The sequence below is a fragment of the Rutilus rutilus genome (genome assembly GCF_951802725.1).
Source record: "Rutilus rutilus genome assembly, chromosome: 11".
Lineage (NCBI taxonomy): Eukaryota > Metazoa > Chordata > Actinopteri > Cypriniformes > Leuciscidae > Rutilus > Rutilus rutilus.
The window spans coordinates 14,973,334-14,995,679 of NC_140216.1; the positions used below are offsets into that span (position 1 = coordinate 14,973,334).

Genomic DNA, 22,346 nt, shown 5'->3' on the forward strand with positions numbered 1-22,346 from the left:
AGCAGATTCTGCCAAAAATTCTGCCAGATTCTCCTTTTGCGTTCCAGGAAAGTTGTGGAACGACATGAGGTAGAGTAAATTATGCAGTAAGTATCCCCGCATTTTACTTGAATTACTCGTATTTGTGTCTCAGAAACAAACCCCATTTCCCAAGAAAGCACTAAACTAAATGAATATTTCAAGTTCAGAAATAGGATCCTTTGAAAACAACCAGGTTTCAAAAACGCAAGGCAAAAAGAGAACAAGAGATCATGTGGTTTGTGTTTTATCTGTTTTAATTCCACTAACATGAAATCCAGATCCCTCCGCCCACCCTCCATAACAAATAACAATAATGCTGAGTGTTCTGTATGAAAATTCAAAGACAGTTTCTAGGCAGCCCAATCAGCCAACTCCAGTCACCCTGATTAACTAAAGCCACATGCATTTTAGGCAAGTATCAAAAGAGTAAACAAAACAAACTAAAAACAGATTTAGTAAGTAGTAGTACAAATAAAACAAAACCGAAAATCCTAATAGAAAACGGTATTAATCAGATAAGCACATGAAAAGCGTTACTCCGGTAACAAGACTTTTATATCAAAGTTACAGTATAAGCCATGTGTCAAGTCTTTTTGATCTTAGGTCTGGTTGACAGAGAGATTGTATGCGTAATTAACCAATGAGAAATCAAACACTTGACAACTGAAGTAGAATGTCTTGCACAAGCCCAATCTGACACAAGTATTCGTTCATACTGACTTTTGGTTTATTTCCCACGATTCTTTAGGAAAATGAAGAATTCAGTCTAAGCCACAAGAAACCCATCACTAACTGCTCCCCTAGCAAACTCACAAACGGTTTCATACTCGCTCTCTCTTTCTCTCACATATGCACCTACAACAAAGTTGATGTTGGCTTCATGGTGACTCGCTTCAGTGATGCAGAAGCATCCCGGTGAGCATTTTTACATGAACACACATCAAGCCAACAAACTATATTGCGTTCTCCAATCCACAATTAACACATTTTAAAGACAAACAACTGCTGTTTGCCCCCTCCCCCCCTCCCCCAAACAAACACACGTACACAAACACAGTCTTTCCTTCACACTCTCAAATCCAAACACACACACACACACAAATGACGGGCTGGTGAGTATGAAGCTGGAACTGTAAAAGCGTCAGCGTTGTCTCTCGCTGTGCTGACTGAAAAGGTTCTTTGTAGAGTTGGCTTTAGTTTTCCCGGCCCTCCTCTGTGTCCTCACCGTCGGCCTGATTATCAGAGGTCCACAGCTGAAAATCAAAGAGGACACATTCATCCACTTACGTTTCGGTATATTTCTGACATCTTAAACACAGAAAATGAAAAGGGTAGAAAGGAGCTTGATACATCTAGGGCTGCATACCTTTTAATTTGCTGATAACTGAGATAATGAAATATTTATTGACACCGATAGTGCAATTACAGCTGTAAACTTAAACTGATAAAGCGCACAGCATATTTTCCTGCACCATTGTTTTTTGTAATGTGGACGTAAGACCAAACCGGCATCATCCATCGGTGTGTGCGCGCATGGAAAGGTACAGCCAAGTAACGTCACGTCGCTCTCTGAGAATTATTTCAAGATCTATACAAGGTTAACTTGTATTTGAGCTTTATAATCAGGATCATCAGTAAGTAATAGGGATGGGACGGTATGAAAATTTCACATCACGATAATGGTGACCAAAATTATCGTGATTATCAATATTATCACGGTTTTGTTAAAACGAGATGAAAGTGTTCAAAAATAACTGATGCTCACACTAACAAGCAGCCCTGTCCACTTTTTTAAGCAAGATTATATTCTGTGGCATTTCCTTCCTTATAATATAACACAGCGCACATGTATCACAACGGACGCGCACGCGCTCTCTCGTTTCATTCAAATACAACTTGCCGTCTTGCGTCTCCGTTTTTTATTGTATTGAAAATGAAATCAGAGTTGATTTATTGTTTACTGAGTTTGATCATATTTTTGTGATCATCTTGTCTGGATGATTGTTTTGTAAGCTATACAAAATTAATTTATAAACAGGCAAGATTTAAAACATTAATCTGCCTTCCGCCATTCCTTCTCGAATAAAAAAAACAACAACATTGCGTCAGCCTGTTGCTGGCTGGACAGGATTTACAGTGAGTTATTAAAATCGCGATAATCAAACATGGTTTTAATGATAATTCAATTTTAAACGATAATACTAACCGTCTGTACATTTTATCGTGATTTATAGTGAAACCGGTAATCGTCCCATCCCTAGTAAGTAAAATGGAATTGTACATATTTTGGCTATGTTCCATTAAGTAAAATTTTCAAAAAAGCTACATGTGTATATGATTTAAGGCTGAGTTGTGCCACGCTGCATTTTTTTTTTTTCAATGTCTCGCATCATAAGCTCTGTATTTTTGAGTTAAATTTGTCAAATTCATTTTCAGATCTTAATATTATATTTCTGGAGGACAGTTCAGATATTTGTAAAAAAAAAATATTTTTATTCCTCATTTTCACCATCAAAACACTTAGTTTTGATGCAAAACACTTTAAAAATCTAAAACACTTTAGATTTACTAAACGGGGTAAATTAGCGTGAGTGCAATTCTAAAAAGGCGCCGATGGGAGTGGAAAGTTATGCGCATATTTTTCTAATGATGTGCAAATTAAAAAACACAGACGCAGTCGGATCATTTCCATAATGACCAACACAATCTACCAAGAGCAGCGCAAATTAGTGTCTTGTTTAAGACAAGCTTTTTTAGGTGGTAAATAATGGTGCAAATAACAGTAAATTAACGAACGCAAACCTTTGCGTGTCCTTATTTTAAAACGTTTCACCTTATTATTTCCATGGCGACATGGCATGCTTGTCACGTGACACACCCCAGCCACAATAGTGCAGTATGACTAATGTATTGCTTTTATTTTGTTTTTCCTTTTTATTCAAAATAATCACCGACTTAACTATATCATGATTAATCTGATATTCACATTCTCAAATATGTGTACGTGAATGTGTTTTGTCGTTTAAAAACATTTATAAAGATTATGTTAGTTGATCCATAACGCACAATGCTAGTTCACACTGCAGTTCAAAGAATCAGATCTGTCAGATTTACATCAGGTAAATTCACCCTCTTCTCCCGAAATACAAGAAAGTAAGTGACCGGTGAACTGGGAGAAGAATATAGTACTCTATATAGTCACCTATACAATGTGTATCTGATATGAATAAAACACTTCGTCATACTGCAATATAAAGGATTATTATTGCCGCTTCCATTGACATCAGTATGTATTTTACAAACTATAAATTAATTATTTGCTAGTACTTGTGTATTTAAATGTCTAAAACCTAAAATAAAGATTATCTGGTTGAAAACACTGAATAGTTGTGATTTATGACAAGCCATTTGTGTGTCCGTCTTTTAGAAAGCAAGAACTAATGCGATTGGCGAACTTTATAGCACCAATTTCAGGAGGATGGAAAATCGTATTTTACACTGGGGAGCTTTAAGATAGCGTAACCCCTTATATGTGTAAATATCAAGGACATTTTGATTTTCCATTTCATTAGTCCTTTAAAAGTAGTTCAACTTTAAAAAACATGTCTGCTTTCCATTCCACTGAACACCATCTAGCTATTTTTGAATACAATAGTATCTCACATATGAACAAGCATTTAAGGATTTTCACACTTGAATACCTGCAAAGATTGTACAAGTAAAACAAATAAACTTGCTATATTGTACTAAATGAGACATTTCCAATGAATGCCCGATCTGTATGAGTTTTTTTACTGATTCCTATAATGATTACAATGATATTATAATACGTCATTTTTAATTAGGTGAGGGTTAAATGCTAGCAAAATCAGTTATCTGCATTATTATCAGTCAAGAAATTCTCAGTTCGTCACATATATCCTCACTGGGTTAATATCACAAAACAAGAACTCACTGTCAGATTGTCTCTAAGTAGCTGCATGATGAGTGTGCTGTCTTTATACGAATCTTCAGTTAACTGGTCCAGCTCAGCAATGGCATCATCGAAAGCCTACATAAAAACAGATACATGGATAAATAAATAATACTAAGCATTACAATCATTAAACACAAAAGCTCAAGGGACATTATTCTGTGTATGAGCTAGGGCTGTCAACGAATATTCTAAATTCGAATAGTTTTAAAAAACAGAATTTCGAATGTGAAAATATTCGATTGTGGAAAAACGCCCGCGGTAGCAGAGGCGCGGCTGTCTGCTTTGCGAGTGGGCGCGCTGCCTGAGGGGTCAGGGACAGGTCACAGGAAGAAGCGTTAACGTTAAACAGAAACATTACTAAAGTGTAGGCTACTGTACTGACTGAATAAATATTGCATGAATAAGGTAGGTTAGATACAGCAGTTTCATGCACTGCATGCTTCCACTGGTTTGATTATTTACCGTTTCATGTCAAGGAAAAGTTCTATGTTTACCACAACTCGCTCGGAGCGTTCAATGTCGGATTCGCGTCTACCGCGTCTAGTTGGACGCTTGAACATTTTGAATCCATTCGTGCGTCAAAAGCAAAAGTTTGAAGCGAAATTGACGCGCGGAGAGCGTGACGCCTAATTCGCGCCGCAAGACCTCCAGACGCGCGTAAACGCGGCATTCCATATTTACATTGACTTAACATTGAAATCACTCGCGCCAGACGCTCTATTCGCGTTTGGTGTGAACGCAGCATGAGGGTGAGGGCGAGAGAGAGAAAGAGTGCCTGCGAGTGCGAGTGAGCGAGATCTGCGGTCTTGGCCATTAGGTGATTTACTTGTTTTTGTGTAGGTAATACGTTGTCAAATATGTTTAAACTTAAATAAACTACCTATACAAGTAGTTATGTCTCTTTGTATTAATTTGTCCTGATATTGACGTAATGTGCGTCATTGACAAAATGCGCAACCAGATGTTCGAATAGGTGTTTTTTTTAGAGGGAATATTCGAACGTCACTTTTGAGCAATTTTGACAGCCCTAATATGAGCTTTGAGTTTCATCAGCATCCATTCTAACCTTCTTGGCCAGTTCACAGGCCTGCTCTGGAGAGTTCAGGATCTCATAATAAAAGACTGAAAAATTGAGAGCCAGGCCCAGGCGGATGGGATGAGTGGGCTGCATGTTGTCTTTGCTGATGTCAAAGGCGGCCTGGTACCCTTCCTGAGACTTCTGGATGATGTCTGTAAACAAACACAAAAATTATTTATGCAAGAATCATTTCATACTTTCCTACAAAACAGAACTAATTAAGGCCAACAAGTTTTTTAAAATATTTTTTAAAAAGAAATTCATGTTTATTCAGCAAGGTCAAAGACAGTAAAGACATTTATAATATAACAATAGATTTCTATTTCAAATAAATGCTGTTCTTTTAAAAAAAATTATCACAGTTTCCACAAAAATATTGAGCAGCTCGACAATTTTCAACATTGATAATAAGAAGAAATGTTTCTTGAACAGCAAATTAGAATGATTTCTGAAGGATCATGTGACACCGAAGACAGGAGTGATAATGCTGAAAATTCAGTTGACATTACAGGAATACATCATATTTTAAAATATATTAAAACTAGGGATGTCAATTTTCACAAATTCCTATGATCGATCGTCATTTAAATTAACGATCAATTAATCGATTAATCGTTAGCCTTAATACTGCGATATGCGTCTACTGCAGTGGCTATGGCCAATAGCATGACAGGGTCTGCAAATGCTGCTCAAAACGCTATGTTCCTCACCAAATCAATGAGAATGGTTTTAAATATAAATAAAGGGCTAATAGGATTGTAAAATGTTTCTATGTGATTGATAATTAAATTAATTATTTAATAATCAAATATAACTACTAATACAACGTGTCACCAACGCCGCCTCATATGCACTTAGAATGTTACCGTTAAACTGGAGCACTTTGCTAGCACGTTATTTATCTAAAAGAAACGCATCCTATATGAGATTAATCAGATATATTCAAAATAAACATATTATTACAAATTATATCTGCACAAAATGACGCAAATTCATGCTCTAGTGAACTTGAACTAAGTTACGTGCCATTCATTCAGAACTACTCATGTTGTGGACGCGCTCTTCCTGGAGCAACGCGACACGGCAACTAAACCCAAATAATTCACAATCTTTTATCACAATATTGTTCTCTTTATAATGTTATGTAATATTACAGTCCCAATAGTCATTATTAGTCGTGCACTGCCGTTTGAGCTGCGCGCGCTGAAGCTGACGCTTTACTACCTTAATTCTTAACCAAATGCATCCAATGTGAGATAAATCAGATATAGATAGGCATACACAAAATAAACAGTTACAACTTACATTTGCACAAAACAAAAGGCTGCGAATGCACACGCAAACTTATAGTCATGATGAAGGTGTAAAATGGTCCCAAACATAACTCCGGCGCGCTCGCTACATGTTTCGCGGTTGAGCAGCGCGTACGCGCATGAAGACCTGCTTAATCGATGATCGATAAGTTGTATCGATTAAACGTATTATCGACAATTAATCGATCGTCGATTAATCGTTGACATCCCTAATTAAAACAGTCATATTACATTGTAATATTTCACAATATCAAATAAATACATCCTTGGTGATCATAAGAGTAGTGCATGTCAAATATTTACAATTTATTCTTAAGGATTTGCTGAAGCGGATTTAAATGTGCTTTTTATATGGCCAGTGTCCTAAAGACAGTTTCACGCCCTCTCCTTGCCTTGTGTATGAGACCATTAAAACAGACGTTTTAACATTTTGTTCATATAGTCAATATAGTTCACTTGCGGTTGCCTGTATTGATCTGTGCTCAGAGAGAAATACATAAATATTTGAAAATAGGCAGCTCTGTAAAAGTGTTCCACGCACCGTGCCTGATGAGCAGTAGTAATTGTTCATTTGAAGAGCTTTAGGAGACAGTCAGTGACCAAGCGGTGCATATATTAAACCCACCCGCAGGAGGTTCTGCCTACTGCCGACACCCAGCTGGACAACACACATAAGCCAGATGCTGTTGCCATGACGATGATTATGCAGCCCATCATACTGACAGTAGTAGGTCAGCGGATGCTTAAGCTCAAATAGATCAGCGATATTCTTTCCTCTCTCGTAAAAATCTATAAAAAAAACCTGCAGCTTAACTGTAATACTATATAAACATAGACTGATCTAGGATCTGCTGCACAGTCTGGTCCTGTCGTTTCCACAGATGGCAGCTTCAGTCAGATCATTCACTCCTGTGCTGCCATAGAAACACACCAGGCTCTTAAAAATTCATCAAACCCTGCAGGGAGAAGAAGCAGCCCTAATAACCTCGTGCATCTATCGGAAAGAGTGAATTATTACTTCCACAGACATACTCAGTCAAAGACCACATGTGAAGAGAAATCACTCAATAGCCTCATTAATGAAATGAAAGAAGGTGGAGCAGGATTGTGCTGCAGTGTTTCCTGCAACAATACTGAGGAAAGGCACTGCAGCGCTCCTGAATCTGCAGCTGCAGTAACAATGAACATTTGCACGGTCCTTGCTGGATGCACACAAAAATCAACAACTGCAACTTGCTGCCCAATTCACAACCAAATCACTAGATTGGGCTAGTTTTTTGTAATAAAGCAGAGATATTAGCTACAGCGAGGATAGGCACAGGAGGCAGAAAACGTCACACTGGACGTTCTCAAATTAATCTGCAAGCAGCTTGTGTCTCGAGAGCTTTATGAACTAGGACACAAGACCTTCAGATCTAAACCTCCATCCTTCATTTCCAAATATATAATTAATGAAAACTCTGAGTCTGTGGCTACTTCCTGTGATTCTAACTCTATTAAGAGTGTTAACTGACTGACCCCTTGAGTACAAAAGCATCAAACACGATCAGGTAGTGGTTTTAAGGAAACCTCACACTCTCTTCCAAACTACAAAAATGCACATATATTTGGATAAAGAGCATTTTTAATAAGATGGGGTTATTTTCAATCAATTCTTTAAAGTATCTAATAAGGTATTTATAATTGAGATACTTGGCTTAAAGGGGTCAAATGATGCTTTTTTTGAAAAAGTTCATTATTTTGATTATTAGGTGTAATAGAATAGGTTAACAAGCTTTAATGTTCAAAGCACATAATTTTTCACATACTGTACATTATTGGAGCTCCTCTATTCCCAGTGTCTGAAACACGCTGATTTCTAGAAAGCCCCTCCTCTGATTGGCTAGGTTACCTAGTGCGTTGTGATTGGCCAAAGACCTCAAGCGTGTCGGAAATGTAACGCCCCTTACCATAATCGCGTGCTTCAGCTTCCAAGGCTTCTAATTAGGGGTGCAACAGATCATAGTTGATCCGTACGAACCAGGCCCCAAGGTACAGAAAAAATGTGATTTGCAGATTAATTGCATTTAACCATTATATAGTGAAAGTTTATTATTTGCATGTGTTTCTAAATCTTGCCAATTTAAACCATTTTGAAACCATTCAAATGCAAGAGATCTTGATTCACATTAAATTTCTCTACCTGAATAATACTAATATATTTGTAACTAACTATTTGTACATTTTCTATTCTATTGTCTGTTAATTTGTCTTTAATAATGTTTGAACTTTATTAGGAGTTTTTGCTGTGGTATCAAAGCATTTAAAGTATTCTTTAAGTGATAAATGGGAAGCAAAGTAAAATTTTACCCCCCCATTTTTATTTTTATTTTATTTATTCATTTATTCATTTTTTCATTCTTTTTTGCTGATCAAAAAAATTATCCAATACGTGACTCGAAAACTGTAATGTGATCCGAAACGCGAGAACTGTGCACCACTACTTCTAATGTATTTGTAAACACACAGTTCATAATAATGCTGTCGGTTTTCCATTAGCAGTTCGAGCCCAAGTCCGATTCTGAAAATGTGAATGATCAAGCCGATCGATTGGAACCAACTTTGCAAGCACGACTTGAGCAGAACATTACACAGTGGTAAGTAGCCTTTGTATACAGCCTGTGTCGTACTCTCCCAGGATCAGGAAGCTGTCCTCTGTAAAATGCGTAGTGCACAAGCAAACTTTTGGGTTGTACTGCTTAGGAACAGCTTTATAAATAAATCTTAACCTCAGAAAGCAAAAGTGGTTTTGCTTTCGTATCCAAACACACAGCGACACGACGACAACACTTGAATTCACAGAAACCTTGTCTTCTTTCTTTGAGTGGGCATTATGCTAATATTTCACATTGTGACATGGACGTTTGAGGAAGTAATATTGAAAAGACTTCAATTGAGGAATTTTAGGCAGGTCTGGATCAATGTTCTCTGTTAAATAGAATAAAAAAACTTTGTGGGAGACTATGAGCTTTGTAACTTTGTATATCGTGAACAAACAGATACATTACACACCAAAGAAAAAGGAAAACATTAAAAAGCATCATTTGATCCCTTTAAAGTAATGCATTCTTAGATTGTCTACATGAGACAGTTCATGAGATGCTGCAATAGATGTTGGCTAAAACAAGGTATTGGGTATAAGCTGCATCATTTTGCTGCATAGTGTTAGAAGCAGCCTTCGTGTTGGCGTGCCTATGATTTCTCTAGGTAGGCAGCTGGAGAGTTTGGAGCAGAGCCAATATTTTAGCTCAAGGACAAACAAATGAGTAAAACAAGGTATTAAATTCAGTACAAGAGTTATATTGGCAGTTATGCAAGACTCTTCATGGGGACACTATAGGTCTGTTCCAAAACCTAGTGGGCTGTCAATATGGACAGCATTTTAAGGCATCATTGGCTCGTCCCTGATAAAAGGCTCTTAAAAAAAAACCTTTTTTTTTTTTGGATTTCTCGATTTTAATTGATTCTCATTTTTAGGAACCAATATAGATTCTTAAATATTCTCCGATGTTTTAGTCTATGCTGTTTTCAGTTGATAAATGAACAGAACATTGTAGTGTGCTTCCCATCCCAAAAAAATAAAAAAATAAATGTACGCTATAAGCTTTGTGCTTTGTTACTTTTGATATGAAAAGACTGTTATATGAAAATATATAAAATTCTGTCCATTTCATTATGAAAATCAAACAATAAATACAGTTTTGGCACTCTTTAATGTGGCGTGACAGATCGCTGTTGAATCAAGCGATCGCTTGTGAACTGATCATCTCTTCCGTTTTACTAAATGAGCATGAAATAAACATGAATCCACATCAGAAGGTGAGTTAAAAGATACTGTACAACTTATCGAAATCTGTATCCTGTCATGTAATCGCTCAATCAGTGTTTCAACCACAGGAAGACATCACTAAAACAGCTTGTAAACAATGTCACAATGTCACACTTACCTCAGAAAAGCCATTCAGTGACCATAAACTCGTTATTCAGCTAGAAAAGTGAACTCTAGAGGAGCATTTTTCTAAATATATGCACCATATTACATATTCATTATATTTGTTTACTATTCTTTAATATTTAATGCATGTTTGAATAAATCATTTATATGTTAATATAAAAAAAATAAAAATATTGGAGTAGAAACATAATTATGTAGAATTATAAAGTTAGCATTATAACATTACATTATTATAAAAACTCTCGTGCGTAATTTAAGAGTTTAATCAGTTCATTTTAATCTTCAATATTATAGTAATATAGTCCCAACTGACTCCCTGTATAGTTTACAGAATTAATTGCGATTTATTTTTTCCCATAGAGAAAATCTGCCACGTACCGTCCCAGATATATATCCAAATTAATCGATATTGAATCGAATCAAAAACTTGTGAATCGAAATCGAATAATTTGTATCAATGCCCAGCCCTAATTAACATTATGCCATTTACTAAGATATCTCATTTATCCAAAATCTAAAGACATATGGATTTATAAACTGTAAAATAAAATGAGTTGACCAAAAGTTAATTCTAAACATATTTCATTCAGTACTGAAAAGTATTGAGTATTTTATTCAACCCTGGTATGTGCCATGTATTTCTTGTTGCATTGTGTTTGCTTAAAGGCGTGGTTCAGGATTTTCGACATCGGACCTCATTTTCAAGTGAGCCTGGTTGTTATTCATCAGTGGAGACAGTTTTCAAAAAAATTCATCCAGTCCTTACTTTTGGATAGTTCGCCGGTGCTAGGCTAGCGCGAGTCAACGGTGCACGTTAGCCTGCCATTAAAAACAGTTTTACCCACTCCACAGTACACCAAAAGCAAATAAATGATAACGCCAGACTATCGATGTAAATGTCTATTGAGAGAATAATGTTAGAAATCAAACTACTCTTACATCTCAATTATCGCATTACATTCACAGGAACTAGTTTCCCAGCAGCGGCGGAATTTTACTTTGCTCCGGTGGAATTTTACTTTGCTCCGGTTATTAGTACTGCGCCGAAAAGTAAACACAGAACATAAGCGCACTACAGTCGGTAGCTTACGTCTAGCTAGCTAGTATTAGTAGCAGCATTCTCCAGCGATATTCAACATAATTCAACATAATTTTAAACTAATAAATTGGCAAAATGGTAATTCGGTGTGCCTTTCGAAATTGTAAAAATAAACAAAATAGATGGTCAACAAAAAGTTTCCACAAATTACCAATCAGTCCTATGTAGATACTCTGTGATGAGTGTCAGCGGCAGGTAAATACACTTGCGTGATTGTTATGTGGACCGGCTCTCTCGGTTTCCTAGGTAACCAAATATAACTCCGCTGCTGTAGACTGCTTATAAATACAGGGAACAAATTATAACTAATGCAATGTGATGAAAGGGTAGTTTGATTTCTAACATTATTCTCTCAACAGACATTTACATCGATAGTCTGGCGTTATCATTTATTTGCTTTTGGTGCACTGTGGAGTGGGTAAAACTGTTTTTAATGGCAGGCTAACGTGCACCGTTGACTCGTGCTAGCCTAGCATAGGCGAACTATCCAAAAGTAAGGACTGGATGAATTTTTTTGAAAACTGTCTCCACTGATGAATAACAACCAGGCTCACTTGAAAATGAGGTCCGATGTCGAAAATCCTGAACCACCCCTTTAATATTGTATACCTGTAAGTATTGTAAGTGTGGCTTCCATTCTGAGCCATAAACCATTTCTGTTTTTGAAAAGATTTTGTGCAACATTCCCTCAATAATCAGCCATTCAGGGTGTGGAAGCTCAAGTAAAGACCTGTTCCACTGGTAGTTAACAAAACCCCCAAAAATCTGCATGTGTGTGACTGAAGTGTGGCTGCACAACTCTCACGTTCAGAGACCATGTTGAACATCAAAGACCATCTAATATTTGGATCTGTTTCTCAAATGAAAATAAATAATACTAAGAAAAGACAAATGTGCATCTTGTATAAATCTTATATAAATGTTGTTTGAGAGAAACTCACTGGCTTTCTCGTCTCCTGTGGCGACCTCTGCCAGGTAGCGGTAATAGTCTCCCTTCATCTTCAGGTAGAACACCTGGCTCTCTGCTGGAGAAGTGCTGCGGATCAGAAACTTGTCCAGGAGATGCTGCGGATGAGAGACACATGAACCTGAACACGCAGTCCAAGATGGTAACGTTTCTAACGGTCTACTTTTCCAGCGAACATTTTCTAGTAGCAAAGTCATAAACGCAATTGACTGAACAAAGTATGAGAAAACAGGTCATTTCAAAAGGGACTTCAGAAAGATTTGGCATCATTCACCATCACCCAGGAGGAACAAAGGTGACGAAACTAAACTGAAAACTGTGTATCCTAAGCACAAGATGAATACAACCAATGAATACCCAAATACTGAGCTTGAAAAACAGCAGAACTAATATGATGCTGAACTCACACACTCCTTGTCAGTGAACAAGTTCAAGGTTCTAACTTCCCACACTTTCTGCCCAATGAATGCCCATAATTTTTCTATAGAGATTTCCATTTTTATGGAAACATATCAAGATTCATAGCTGCTCAAAATACCTGACTGCAAAACTCTGGAGCGTCGTATTCTTTGCTTTACAAGTTGTTCCATAAACATTTATGTACAACTTTACTCAATTATCCTTGTTTATGGCTGTTTGCAATATCCAAATGTTGAACTTTCTTATTCTTTGCAGATGGTGTATCACCGCGAGACTTAAAGCACCACTCAGCCCAACAGGTTTTCACACTTGGTGTGAATAGCTATTAATTTTGCAATACACTTTACATTTTCATTTTGTTCTAGTTGTGAATCATCATTTAAAATAATTTTTTCTTTCCAACTTAATTCTGGGAAGAACATTGGGACCACCAGCGAGGTAGTCTCGCGTAGCCAGACCTTCAGACTGACAGCAGAAGGTCTGGACTCTTTTGCAGCTTTCATTGGCCAAGGACCGCCCAGAAGCCGTCTGGCTGACATGTAAAGCAAACAATCACAGTTCGTTTTGTTCCGCGTCATGCTAAGGGGCATGAAAATGTAACGTTGATGTCCCTACAATGATATACCGGTGTGTAAAACTCTTGAGACGTATTTTAAAGCGTCTGTGCCGTGAACTTTACATACTTCACATACTTTTGAAAATCCAGCATTTAATTGGTCCTGATAAGCGCTCATTGTCACAGTTGTAAACAGAATGGGCTTTCTTCTTCCACAAGCGGGTTTGGTGTCACGGCATCTTTGTTTCCAGATGGACGCGCTGGGGTTAGGGCGCGTTTTTAGACGCGTTAAAAAACGTGACATACGTCTCCCAGAAATCCTGTAGAATTCAACCAATCATAAGACGACTTCGAAATCCCTGAAGTGTTTCCAAATTTTGTATTTTGCATCAGGTGTTCAGCAAATGGTCCGTGGGCGTGACGTCAGAGGCTGAGACTACCAGCGAAGGCACAAGCACCTCATAACTTCAAGATGGCACTTTATCTCACTATCTAATAGGGCTTGTAATATTTAGAAGAATCAAAAATGTAAGGTTGTTTAGAGGACACAAGATGTAATGTCCAGCAGGTTCTCCCTTTGTAGAAGCCAATTTCAACCCATTACCCTCCTACTGCCAGATTAAACATCACATTCTTGTGGATGCAGTCTAAATAACATCTGGAAAAGGGAAGGAATGTCATAAATGCAAAGCATAACATTCCATGTGTCACCGTTTAAGACGCCTCAGGCAAAAATCCAACTAAAACAGGCCGGAGAGGGCATGGTCCTGTCTGATCCATTAAAGCCTTATCCAGTTGCACAGAGTAATTTTCACTTTCAGTTTCCTGAGAGAGAAAACAACTCTTGCAACCAAGAGCTGATTTGGTGATCATTCAAAGAAAATGCTTATTGTTTTGCTTTTCTGGATACAGTTTTGGGCAAAACCAATGACCTCTAGCCACTGACTGACTGAAAACCTGGAACAATATCAAAAAAAGTTTGTTCAGCGTGAGCTCTGCATGCTCGCAAATTATTTCGTTATAACCAACAAAGTATACAAATAATGTAAATAAGTGATTTATTGGGCAGAATAGACAGATTTTCTCACAGTCAGTGAGCTTGCGCTGCGGCTGAATTGAAGATATAAACGGTATATAACCAATTCATAATTTAAATGAAAGTTTTACTTTTCATGCTGCAAAGTTTCAACTTTGCTCCCTCCTTTCCACCTCGCTTTTCAATCGCTTATGAATGCCCATGCGGCCGTACACATTTTACATGCAAATCAGCAGCAATTCTGGTGTGGCGATTGCTTGAATGGTGGGTTCATTATTATTCTTAATGAAAAACACACACAAAAAAAAAAAAAAAAAAAAAAGGTACAATGACAAAATATTGCCAAATAGTCGCTTTTACATTTCGCTTCGAAACCAATCTTCTGCCATCGTCTTGTCAGCTCAAGTGTTGTCAAAAGTAAAGACTTCGGTACGAAGTCGGTACTGTAATTTAACAAATGTGACGCTTCCGATTGCCTCGGAAGAGGCATTAAAAAAATGTGACTTCCTAACACCTCCGATTGCCCATTGTGTCCACGCGTGCTCATCGGATATGTCTGTGATTGGCTACAATGATCAACGAACGGGAGCGTTTGAGAGCACACGGAAGTGTTTGAAAGTGTTTTTTTTTTTTTACGGGAGCGGGAGCTTTTGAAAGCAAAAACAGCCGTCTATCAGCGGACCGGTCCGCCGATAGACGCCTGCTTTCAAACGCTCCCGTGTGTATCTCTGTAAGCGCTCGGTGAAGAGCGTCATTGATGCATATTTACAACATGTTTTTGAAGCGCTGATCATTGTAGCCAATCACAAACATATTTGATGAGCGTGAGCACAATGGGCAATCAGAGGTGTTTACGATTCTGCTCAACAGCGCTCAAAGAGTCAAATTTTTTTAATTTCAGTACCGACTTCGTTACTTTGGACAACTCTAGTCAGCTCCTCAATCTCATCACATGATAAATTAAATTGGACTCCTGCTGCTGTTCTGTGTTGCGAATCTAGTTCGGCTCACGCTTCATTGGGGAGATCCGTTCAGTTGATGTAATCGGTGTGCGGCTAAACACTGTGTAACACTGGTAACACCGACTATTGCAGCAAGCCTAATGCAATGTTTATTTAACTGAACAATATTTGAAGACTACATGTTAATGTTGATTATTTATGGATTATTTACTTATTAATTTTCAGATAGTTAAATAAAAAACTAAATTACAATAGTTTTTGCTAAGGTACCGCAACAAGTACAGAGAACCATGAAATTTGACTGATGTTTGACTGAAATTTTGGTACCCTATTTGGTTCTAGAGTTGTAATTTTTTTTCTTTGCACAAAATTAACACTAGTTCTGAATGAGAATCAGTTCTTTATTTCCAACCCTAGTTCTGGTTAATATCAAAAATAAACAATTATTCACAATATTCCATTTAAAAAGTCAGGCTCTGTACCTGTTATGATCCTATCATTGGTTCTTTCCCTTTCAAAGCTTACCAGAACGTCTTTGCAGATGGCCTTCAGCTCTGTCTCAATCTTCTCACGGTACTCTTTAGCCATCTGCTGTTTGTCACTGCCCTCGGTTTTCTGCTCGATGCTGGACACTACCCTCCAGGCGGACCGGCGAGCGCCCACAACATTCTTGTAGGCCACAGAGAGCAGGTTTCTCTCCTCGTCGGTCAGTTCCTCTCCAAGTTCGGTTACTTGCTTCATGGACTCGGCCATGTCATCGTAGCGTTCGGCCTGCTCGGCCAGTTTGGCTCTCTGCACTTGTTGGCTCTTGTCCATGGCTGCTTGGTTCTATAGGAAAAAACAAAGTTCAATTAAAAGATCAATTAATATGTACATTTATAATTAGTGATATCATAGTTAGGGAACTAAATTGTTTGTTAATTGGACATCTTGATTGAACAATTAAACCTAGCTTACTTTCAATAAAAAAGGAACAGAAATGTCCTGAATACAGATCCAACTCTATCATGTTTTAGATTAATTAAGATTAATTAAGGATTATACTGATCTGAATGGTAAAATGGCTCCACATTTTCAAATTCCACTGGCAGGAGCCACAATGTCTTACTATTCATCTGAATAAACGTAAATGACTTCAACTTTGTTGCATCACCAACATCATTCATCAGGGTTCGAATTTCGGCGCGGGATTGCGGGTATTGTGCATAATTTTAATCATTCCCACATTTATAATGCGGGAAATTCCCGCAAACATTCAATAACTCTAGCATGTAGGTTGTATGAGTAAATTACTTAAACATATTATAAGATCAAATCACTTTTTAAATGAGGAGAAAGTGGCGCGGGCGGGAGTTTCCACGCGTTTTTAGACGCAACATGAACGGCCCCTAATGGATCCGTGCACTAGCTCTTAAAGTGAGAGTAGCCTAATATGTGTCTGTCACTATTGTAGATAAAAATTTAAGCTTCGTCGGCTTTGTATTTTGCGATCTGGTCTCCCGATTATCAGCGAATTTAACAATATTCCATTAGTTATTCCACTGAACATGGAATCTCACGTCTCACCCGGTTTCTAAAGGTGGGATTATAAACGTTTCTTGCTTTGGGTCGCTTTTAATTAGGCCTATTATGTTCACATTCTTTACTATGGTAAAGTAGAAAAAACGCTGTAGGACAGATAGCCTAACTTTTTACTTAGACGTAAAATTCGATATTAGACTTGGTAAGGCGCGTCAAGTTTATTTTTAAAGCGCGTTTCACACACGCGGGAGATTTTAGTTTCGCTTTCTCTGGCAGCGCAAAATCAAACATAGCCTAAATGTCTTGTCCTTGTGGAAGATAAAATTCGTTCTTCAGACCTTCTACAACAAGTAGAAAACATGAAAATATTAGAAACGAGATGGTCTTTCTCCTGCTCGTGTCCCACATCCCTCTCAAAGCGCAGAGCGGTAGGCTTAGGCCATATCACGCGTCTTTGTGTGAAAATAAAAAATGTACGTTTTTTAAATATTTAAATATTATTTAAGTTACCATTATTTACTGATATTTATTTCAATGCTTTACAGGCTTTAGTGTGTTGTTTCACTGACAGAAGTGCTCAAATAAACACGCATGTCTGTTACGAAATGGATGTTTGAACCTCGTTTATTTTTCCTCCAAAGCTTTGAATATTCGGTGTTGATTACTACAGAAGCTTCGAAGGTCAAAAAATGGTATTCGGACCAGCCCTACAGATTTGTAAGGTAAATCATTTATAAACCTACTCCAACACAGGAGAATACATCAATATCTTTGCAAACTGTTCATCATGATTTCAAAATAAACATTTAAACCCACTCTCTGAGTTTGCATGTTTTCATGTCCATATTCTTGTTCAAGAAATGACAGTGGCTGTAGCATTTCCATCAGTAAGAAGCGGCCAAATATTAAAGCTTAAGTGAACATTTGAATTATATGTAATTTGGCCAATATTAAACAAGGATTTGATCTGTTCTAAAGTGGGACAACAACACCACCAGGCCTATGCTGCCCTTTGCAAGCATTTGTTATAATACATAATGTAGCCTAAGATAATCGTCGATATATTATACTGCATTTTAAAAGTGTTCTATAAAACCATATGATTACTTGCTTTTGATACTTTATTTGAACCAAATATTATTGCCTCATTGTTATTATATATGTATTTAAGTCATTTTAAAGGCTATTGTTTATTGTCCGATTACTCGATTTATTGTCAAAATAATCGACCGATTACTCGATTACCAAAATAACTGTTATTGACAGCCCTAATCAAAACAGTACTTATGCATTTGTAACTGCAGGTTAAATGCATGCATGTCCCCTCTGAGCTGCATTAAAATGTCTGTGTTAATTCATCTAAATAAATGCCACTTCAAATGCAGCATCTGTGTTTCCTCTGCATTGCAAAGATTCATTTTGTTGAAACTGATTTAATTTGATGGGTAACAGCCATGCTGTGTCTTATTCTAATTAAACTTGTTGATTAAATGTAAGAATTTGACACATTAGATGATACATACATTTAATTAGGTTAAAAATGGCTTCATAAAGGTAAAAATGCCCATATAAGGTAAAAATCTATCTATTATTAGCACTGACACAGGGAAGAGTTAACTTCTGTGAGCATCACTTTTATGAATAAAGTGAATCGAAGTAGGCATGGTTATATAAGCCAATGCTGAAATGTTGAGCTATTATCATGTAAGACTGAAAACTGCCAGAGAAATTAAAAGGCCTTAAAGGGATAGTTCACCCAAAAATGAAAATTATGGCATCATTTACTCACCCTCAAGTTGTTCCAAAACTGTATGAACTTCTTTCTGCTGAGCACAAAATAATATATTTTGAAGAATATGGGTTCACAAGTACCTCATTGACTTCCATAGTATTTTTTTCTCCCATACTATGGAAATCAATGGGATCCATCAACTGTTTGGCTACCCATATTCTTCAAAATATCTTATGTTGTGTTCAGCAGGACAAAGAAATTCATCAAGATGTGGAACAACTTGAGTGAGAGTAAATAGACGACTATCCCTTTAAAGTCAGCACAAAACAGAAGTTGTGATAGTCTTTTTTTCCCTATTGTTTGTGACATATGTCAGAGTAAAACGTCTTCTCGGACAAGAAAAGAAATGTAGGGCGGGACTTGATTTTGTCCATCTGTAATTGATTGGATTGTTGTGGTTCGCTATTGCTGTGATCTCATGTGAGTGACAGGCTGTCCCGCCCTCGCGCCGTTGTACACGTCATCAGAGAAGAGCAACTTGTTGTTTCAAGTGGGAGAGGAAGTTCCATGATTTATAATAATAATAATAATAATAATAATAATAATAATGTGCACAGATAATTCATTTATAGAAAATACTGCAATATTCCATACAAAACCCCATTTATTTTGCATGGGATATGTGAGAAAAGAGTGAAAAATGACGAAAAATGCGGACATGACTTTGGCGACCACGCCCAGTGCACACACACACACCAGCCCAACAGTAAGAAGCGCACAATGTTTAAACAAGACACCTCTATCTATCCATAGGGCTGATATCCAGTCTGATCACGGTCCATCCGGGTATTTATGCGTGCGAACTGCTCCCGCCCAGCGCGCGCGCGTGTCCAACCGAGTGCGTTCCGCTCTCTACCTGACATTACGTTACCTTTCTAGTATCCGCTTTGTCTCAATACGAAACCAATGCTAAACTGGGGTTTTGTTTGCCACATTTTATCTTCCAATGGCCTTTTAGACAATGAGAATATATTAAATTGTGCAGACAAAGAGAAAAACACCTATCATTTTACATAAGCAAATACACACGGTCGATACCTTCAACTGACAGGAACTCCAGTAGTAAAGCAATGAGGTAAACGCCCTACTTTTTGCCCAATGTGCCCGACAAGATCTAGCTTGCCAGATGTCCTCTAGGACTACGCTTGGATGCGATAAATCACAATTTTACACTTATATTCTGAGTCCATAACATATGAATGATAACAGATGAAGTGAGATTTCTGTGCGGAGGAGGAAGACTCATCCTTCCGTTGTCTGGAAATCTGAAACGGCTTGAAGCACTAAGAGGGATATGCGGAAAACAGCGGTTATTAAGTGACACAACAGCCATGGCTGCGTTAAAATAAGTAACGTTAATTCACAGCGAACTTTTAATTCTGGCAGGATCCGTACTGAACCACGAGTTGTTTCTCAAGCAAAAGCTTTGAAGCATCCCTGTGGCAAGTAACGTTAGCTATTTCAAAACATTTGCTTCGCTTCGAATGATATAAATTGCTCGATTAAAATTTGCAGACGCGGAACAAAGAAATACAGTTCTTATTTATACAACGATACAGTGAAGAGTTGAATGAAACGAAAGTAAGCCAACCTGTGAATGAGAGTCCGTCTCCGGCTGTACAGTTCAGCTGCCACTCACTGACTGACTGTGGCGCGCAGCACAGCGTTCCCGTGCGATCCACGGGGTTTCCGTCCCACTCATGCGCTGCTGGAGCAGGGACTGGGCAGGGGCCATGACGTCAACCGCTGCCAAGGCAACCGGATTTTTGATTGGCGTGCGCTGCAATGGCTGCAAGGAGAACCCGGAGCGCGCTTGATTCTGAGATGAATCTAAATGAGGAGAATGATTTTAAATTAACCCTATATACCTGATATATGAAATAGTCTTTTTGAAATTAAATAGTTCACAAAAAAAAAAGTTTGCATATGTGTTTTATTATATCATATTTGATACATCAGGCTTTTGTGTAGGCTATCTAAATTGTTTGGCTTTTATGGCCCATATAGTATATGATATAATGAGAATAAAAATAAAATGACGCTCATACTTGAAAAAAAAAAAAACAGAGGCCCAAACTGAGCATAAATATGCATATAAAATGAAATTCTGAAAGCTAATGTAATAAATGTTTTAAAACATAAAAATGTACACTAAATGCATATAAATATCAGTTGTCTATCTCCCAATAATACGTCTTAGTAAAATGATATTTAAATGCTTAGTTTTATGATCAAACCTTTGTAGTTTTTATTGTAGGGGGCAAAACATTAGTTTATAATTTAAAGAAATACAATTGATGATTGAGAGATGAACAAATAAATGTTCCTCAAAAGCCTGATGTATCATAGGCTATATTTGATTCATTTTAACAATATCTTTCTTTAAAAATGTATGGATAATCATGCAAGTAAACCTATGTTGAAATATTAGGCTACTAACAATAGAAGTTGTTTAGTTCATAAAAATGTATAAAGATATGTGACACGTGTATCACAATCTGATAAAAATGTGATAAAAATGCTAAATTATCAATCAGACGGCAGTGTATTGTGTACAACAGGTTTTTGAGCAAAGTTTTGATCATGATAATAATTTAGAGGCCTTCACGTATCAAATATGATATAGGGTTTATAGGGTGAATATGTAATTTATGCCTTCAACACATTAATTAATCACAAGAAAATATGAATATATAAATATGAATATATTATTATTAATATTAATATTTACAACAAAATATATTAATATAATTATTTACTCCTCCCAAATTTTTTTATATAAGAACCCCCCCCCCCCCCCAAAAAAAATAAAAAAAAATCTAAATGGTAATGATCATACACGTTCAAATGAAACGTGTCATTTGAACGTGAACACCCCCCCCCCCCCCCCCAAAAGTTAAAGTTTATTTATTTCAGTTAACATTTGCTTTTATAATAACCCTGATTATCTTATGTTTATTTGTATAATAAATGGCTTCTGTCCACTATAGTGGAAGTCATGCATCAAAATGTTAATGAAACTGGTGTATTACCCTGTTTAGACTTAAACGGCATGTATTGCTTAATTGTGTTGCGTATACAACTTCTGTTTCGTTGTACTTGGGTTAGTCATAATGCAGCACAATAGTTGACTCAGAGGACATTGATGTGTCAGACATCATGCTTGCTAGACTATGCAAGACACTGTCTGGTATGAATACCATTAAGCACAGTCTGACAGGGGAAGGAAGACAACATTGTCTGATCTGATACATGGTCTGAACACACTTTCAGAGCAGCTCGCCCTCTAAACTGGAGCAGAGGAACGAGATATTAATAAAAGCCGAATCTCAATTATCTTCCATCGAGGTCCATAAAGAGAACATGTTCTAATTTTTAATAGGGTCACATCTTCTCATTGGAAAGTCGTGTTAAGGTATTACAACCCAATTTATGACTGTAGCCACGCCAGAATTGTAAGATCTCAATCCTGTTGGCATGGTTTTCAATGTTAAATCAGTGGTGTAATAGTTATATTGTGACTATCTACAGATGATTGCTGTTGCTCAAAAAAGCTGCTATACTTTCCCAAATGTAAGATTTTGACTCATAAGGGATTTTTACCCCACCCA

General features: G+C 37.2%; 1 protein-coding gene across 1 annotated transcript; it reads right to left on the reverse strand.

The window, feature by feature from the left end:
- Positions 1-257: 257 nt before the first annotated feature.
- ywhaz (tyrosine 3-monooxygenase/tryptophan 5-monooxygenase activation protein, zeta polypeptide) lies at positions 258-20,736 on the reverse strand. The gene is made up of 6 exons (XM_084423296.1): positions 20,327-20,736; positions 15,948-16,250; positions 12,423-12,546; positions 5,064-5,227; positions 3,977-4,072; positions 258-1,274 (listed from the first exon to the last, which is right to left on the reverse strand). Exons 2-6 carry the CDS (start codon positions 16,236-16,238, stop codon positions 1,215-1,217), a joined length of 735 nt encoding a protein of 244 aa, XP_084279422.1. The 5' UTR covers positions 16,239-16,250; positions 20,327-20,736; the 3' UTR covers positions 258-1,214.
- Between the last annotated feature and the right edge of the window lie 1,610 nt (positions 20,737-22,346).